The sequence below is a fragment of the Cottoperca gobio genome, chromosome 10, assembly GCF_900634415.1.
Source record: "Cottoperca gobio chromosome 10, fCotGob3.1, whole genome shotgun sequence".
NCBI classification, from domain to species: Eukaryota; Metazoa; Chordata; class Actinopteri; order Perciformes; family Bovichtidae; genus Cottoperca; species Cottoperca gobio.
Window position 1 is genome coordinate 15,813,255 of NC_041364.1, and position 4,584 is coordinate 15,817,838.

At 40.2% G+C, this 4,584-nt stretch overlaps 1 protein-coding gene across 2 annotated transcripts; it reads left to right on the forward strand.

Moving 5' to 3' along the window:
- Positions 1–380: 380 nt before the first annotated feature.
- LOC115014599 (regulator of cell cycle RGCC) lies at positions 381–4,327 on the forward strand. 2 transcript variants are annotated; one of them, XM_029441591.1, is made up of 5 exons: positions 381–512; positions 1,540–1,704; positions 2,300–2,380; positions 3,002–3,064; positions 3,682–4,327. In XM_029441591.1, the coding sequence occupies exons 1-5, from the start codon at positions 491–493 to the stop codon at positions 3,687–3,689; spliced, it is 339 nt and encodes a 112-aa protein (XP_029297451.1). In that variant the 5' UTR covers positions 381–490; the 3' UTR covers positions 3,690–4,327. The 2 variants fall into 2 exon arrangements, with proteins under 2 accessions (XP_029297451.1, XP_029297449.1); XM_029441589.1 differs by having other exon boundaries at positions 3,879–4,327.
- Positions 4,328–4,584: the final 257 nt, after the last annotated feature.

Below are 4,584 nucleotides of genomic sequence, written 5' to 3' on the forward strand. Positions count from 1 at the left end.
GAATGAAGTTCATGGATTGATCATCATCGCAGTTTTTATGACTCCTAATGTAAATTCTACATGTACAAAAGCTCCTCGTGCCAACACATCATACATATATTATGATGGCTAAACGAATTATTTCACTTTTAAAGTCTACACATAGTTTCTTAATTTCAAAGCATGGGGAAACACCGTAAACCTCGTCCTGAGTTAGGTAACGGCTTATTTCCGTTTGTCTTGTTTGCGTATGGTTTTCCTTTTTAAACTTTCCGCCCACTTTTTCCAGTTACAGTCGACCGCTGAGGTTTTTCTGCGACATGATTGGCTGATCCGGCCCCGCTAACTGAGCGTGTGTGCGTGTGTACGTGCGTGCGTGCATGCGTACGTGTGTGTGAGGAGGGCTTTATAATAAAACTACAGTCCTGCTTGTCAGCTTTAAACCATTGTCAACCCAGACGCACAGCAGCAGCAGCAGCAGCCTGGTGGTGTTTAATTTCACTGCTCCAGCATGACCTCAGACATTACCACAGGTGAGTGTAACGACTACTTGAGCCATTAGTTTTAAATGGTGACACAGTGATGGTGATCACAGGCCTGTAACAAACTGCTTCCACAGAGGCTGTAAACGATATTTTAACCTACAAATGAAACACTTGCATAGACTATTTTACATGTCACGATGATACAAATTAAAGTTATACTGAGAGAGTGAGCAGTTATGGAAATCATGTAGCCTGCTATGTTTTATTTTAAGTTTTCTAGCTTTCTTAAATGTTGCTACATGTCTAATATAATATATATATATATATATATATATATATATATATATATATATATATATATATATATATATATATATATATATATATATATATACACATTTAAAAAGCTGTATTCCTTCATAACCTAAAAAACATACCGGTACATATTTGAACGTGTATGTGCTTATAATTTTCTTTCTTCATCCTCATACCATTTGATACTCCTATTGCTTCATATTCCATAGGGGACTGTTACAGTTTTATCATATTCATAAAATGGTGGGTAAACCGAGGTGTGGTCATCCTTTATTTAATGACTGCGCATTCATTCAAGAAGTGGTCAAACATTGTTTTATTGTAGCCACAAAACACAGCACCTAGATTTAAGATGTAATATTTATGTAGACCAGGTGTGTTATAGGCTGTTAGATGTTTTATATTCCTTATGGGCTGTTAAGTTTATTTTCACACGTCAAGTTATCTGATACAACCCACTGACATAAACTTCAACTTTTAGCTTTTATTTAATTACCGTGTAAGTTATTTATATATATATATATATATATATATATATATATATATATATATATATATATATATATATATTTATTACAAATATCTAAGAGATTACATTGTTGTGTGTTTTTTTTTTTAAGATATTAAAAATATATGTGTAAATGTAAAAAAAAACAATTCAGTACTTCTATTTTTGCTTTCGGAATTTTTTTTAAATCTTAACATTTTCTTTTGGTGGAGTAATGTGGTTTCTCTCCAACTGCTGTCACATTTTCCGCAGACTTGGATCTGGAGCTGGACGAGTTGCTGCAGGAGTTCCAGGATGTGGTGGAGGAGCTGAAGGCCCCTTCTCAGAGCAAACCTCATGCTTACCAGCACGTCTTGCAGGAGGCCAAAAGTCGCACAGGGCTGGGGGACGACAGTGGAGTTGAGGACTCGGATTACAGTGAGTAAAAACAAAACCATTACACTTGAACAATGTTGTCGTGATTAACTTAATGTTTGTTTATTGTACAAAGTGTGAGGGTATAAGGAAAGACATGTTTTAGTTTATCATTTGCTGCTGGTTGAGCCCCTTTATCATCCCAAACAACTGCAGCTTGACACTTTTAATTTGCATGAAATTAGTGTTATAAGAGGACACATCCCTGTGCACTTCTATTAAAGTGGCTGTTTTGATCATGACAATAGCTGTGTACCAGAATGAACTGCAATTACGGATAACCCATCTTCTGTAATTGTCTGTTTTTTTGCTGCTGTTGTGCGTTTGTCGGCGGTTATGAGATAAAAGAAGAAAGTGTGTTCCTCTGCTCCCATGCGTCGTCATTATTGAAAGTATTTTGGCCCCCTAATGTTTCAAAAGCTAACAGTGAACACGTGTTTCCCTTTATTTTGCTGCACGTTATTATCGTTATGTGCAACTTCGGCATTAAAATGGTTGTTGTCGTTGTTGTTTTTGATCATTTACATGTGCTGACCTGAGTGCTTGTCTTCTGTTTATTATCTCTGCTCACCCCGTTCTCGCCTCCCTCTCCCCCTAGGCAGCGAAGCTTCTTTGGGAAACAGTTTGAACACCAGCGAGGAGGAGCTCCACACAGCAGGCATAACGCTGGCACCGAAAGGTACAAGAGACTCCCATCAGCCCATCTCTATCCAGATAGCCTTAGTTCTTACAGTGATCACTATCACTTTTGCTCTGATCACTATCATAGCCTCACAAAAACACTCTACATTAGGCTGGGAGCTTTTTGGTTTTTACACAACAAAGCCCCTGCCGCTGCGACTGTAACGTCCCAGCCCCCCTCCCCCCCTCCTCCTCTTTCCAAGTTTCCTGCAGGGTGTTATTTGTGCTGTTATGTAGTTGGGAGACCGACTCAGATGCAAAGACGACTACCATTAAATCTCAATGGATGAACACAAGACGTTGTCATTCACTAATGTCTGTGTTTATGCAGAATACCTGAAGATATTTACACCAGATCCTGGTAGGATCCATCAAGCTGTCAGGGTTTTACAGCACTTAAAATCAGCGTTTATCTCAGTCTGTATTAAAGAAGCTGAAAAAGAATTCTGGAAGGCCATAAGAAATTTGGTTCATACTTAACTCTGAGACTTAGATCCGTTTTCAGCTTCTGGTCCAAAGGAAAAAACTATTCAACTGAGCCGCATTTCTCCACAAAAATGTTCCATTGCTTTTCAACTCAGTTTCTTTAATTCCTTTTCTGTCTGTCCTCTTTCTGCAGCCAAGCTGGGAGACACAAGGGAACTTGAGAGTTTTATCGACATGTTGGACCAAGAACTTGCAGGTGGGTGTTCTACCCCCCATATTACTCGATCCTTTCTTTATTCCTTTTGCCCTTAAGCTGACAAGCCAGCAGGCTGTGGGGTGTAATGGTGGCAGAGACCCAGATAGAGTGCATGTTTTGGTACGCATTGAAAAACAGAGTGCTTAGTAGTGGCCACCATGTTCTACTCTGTACGACTACCCCCTCCTGTTTATCTGAGAGCACCTCTTGTGTGTAAATGCCATGTCTGGGGACTCGGATGGACTATCTACACAACCTTTAGTGATAATAGCATACTTGACTACATGAGCATCATGATCCTGCTATCAGCACTAAAGCAGTGGTGTTTCAGAGGCCTGTGAACACATGGCCCTGTGCACGCAAACAAACCACAAATAACAAAATATACATCCACTGCTATCGGTGGTCTTGACACAGAGAGAATTAATGTTACCAATGAATCGTAACTCCCCCTGTATCTTTACAAGGCTCGGCTATTAGTCAGTGCATGTTTGTGTGTGCGTGCGTGTGTGTGTGTGTGTGTGTGTGTGTGTGTGTGTTAATATGCCTATGTGGTGCTTTTTCTCTTATTCTGGCTTCTGAGCTTTTGTAGTTTTCTCTTCCCCTCTCTTTTGCAGAGATGTGAACAGAGAGAGAGCGAAACAGAGCCACGTAGAGGGGGGAGAAACAGGCCGGGGGCGACATGGCTGGCTACTGCCAAGCAGACAGGCGGATCTACACCAGAGCCGATCTGAGGGAACAAATGCTCCCCTGGCTTCTCCAGGGGAAAAGGTTAACATTAGAAATTAAAAGGGCACTCCATTCCTAAATGCAGGAACACCCCCAGACTCCTGGCGACGCCACGTCCAGCCAGGAAGACGACCTCCCTGAAGAGTCCGATCCGAGATGTGCGACATATTCCTGAAACTAGACAAAGCCTCCATCTGTCCGGGAGTACGAGAAAGCGCTGCCCAGAGTATAGAAAGCATGTTTGTGCCACATGTAAATTTCCAATAAGTACTGTGCCAGTAAAGGGCCCTAAATCTTCAGTGCTATATATTTTTTTTAAGGAGGCTGTTGCAAATTATAGATGGTACTTTAATTTTAAACTCATTTAAAGTCCAAGAGGTTCAGATCTGCTGTGCAATAGGTTGTAATAGGTAATAAAAGTTGTTTATGTGCTGACATTTCCAGTGTACAGTTCTTGTTAATATTCTTTTTATATATAAATAGTTGTACAGATGAATGCACATATAAATAAAGCTACATTTTGATTGAATTTCATATTGATTTCCTTTTTTCTTTGTTGCTGTACACATTACATGAAACTAAATGTAATCATGTCCCAGATTCAGAGCAGAGACACTGCTGACCTTGCTGGCCACATCTGATTCTAAACACACACACAATGTGCTTTCTAAAGAATACTCCTGACAGTACTGACAACAAATTGTATTCAATGTGCCCACACCTTCACGATCCCCTAAAGTGACTGTTGCTACTGTCACGCCACATGTCTCAGGAGCCCTTCGCCCATTCTC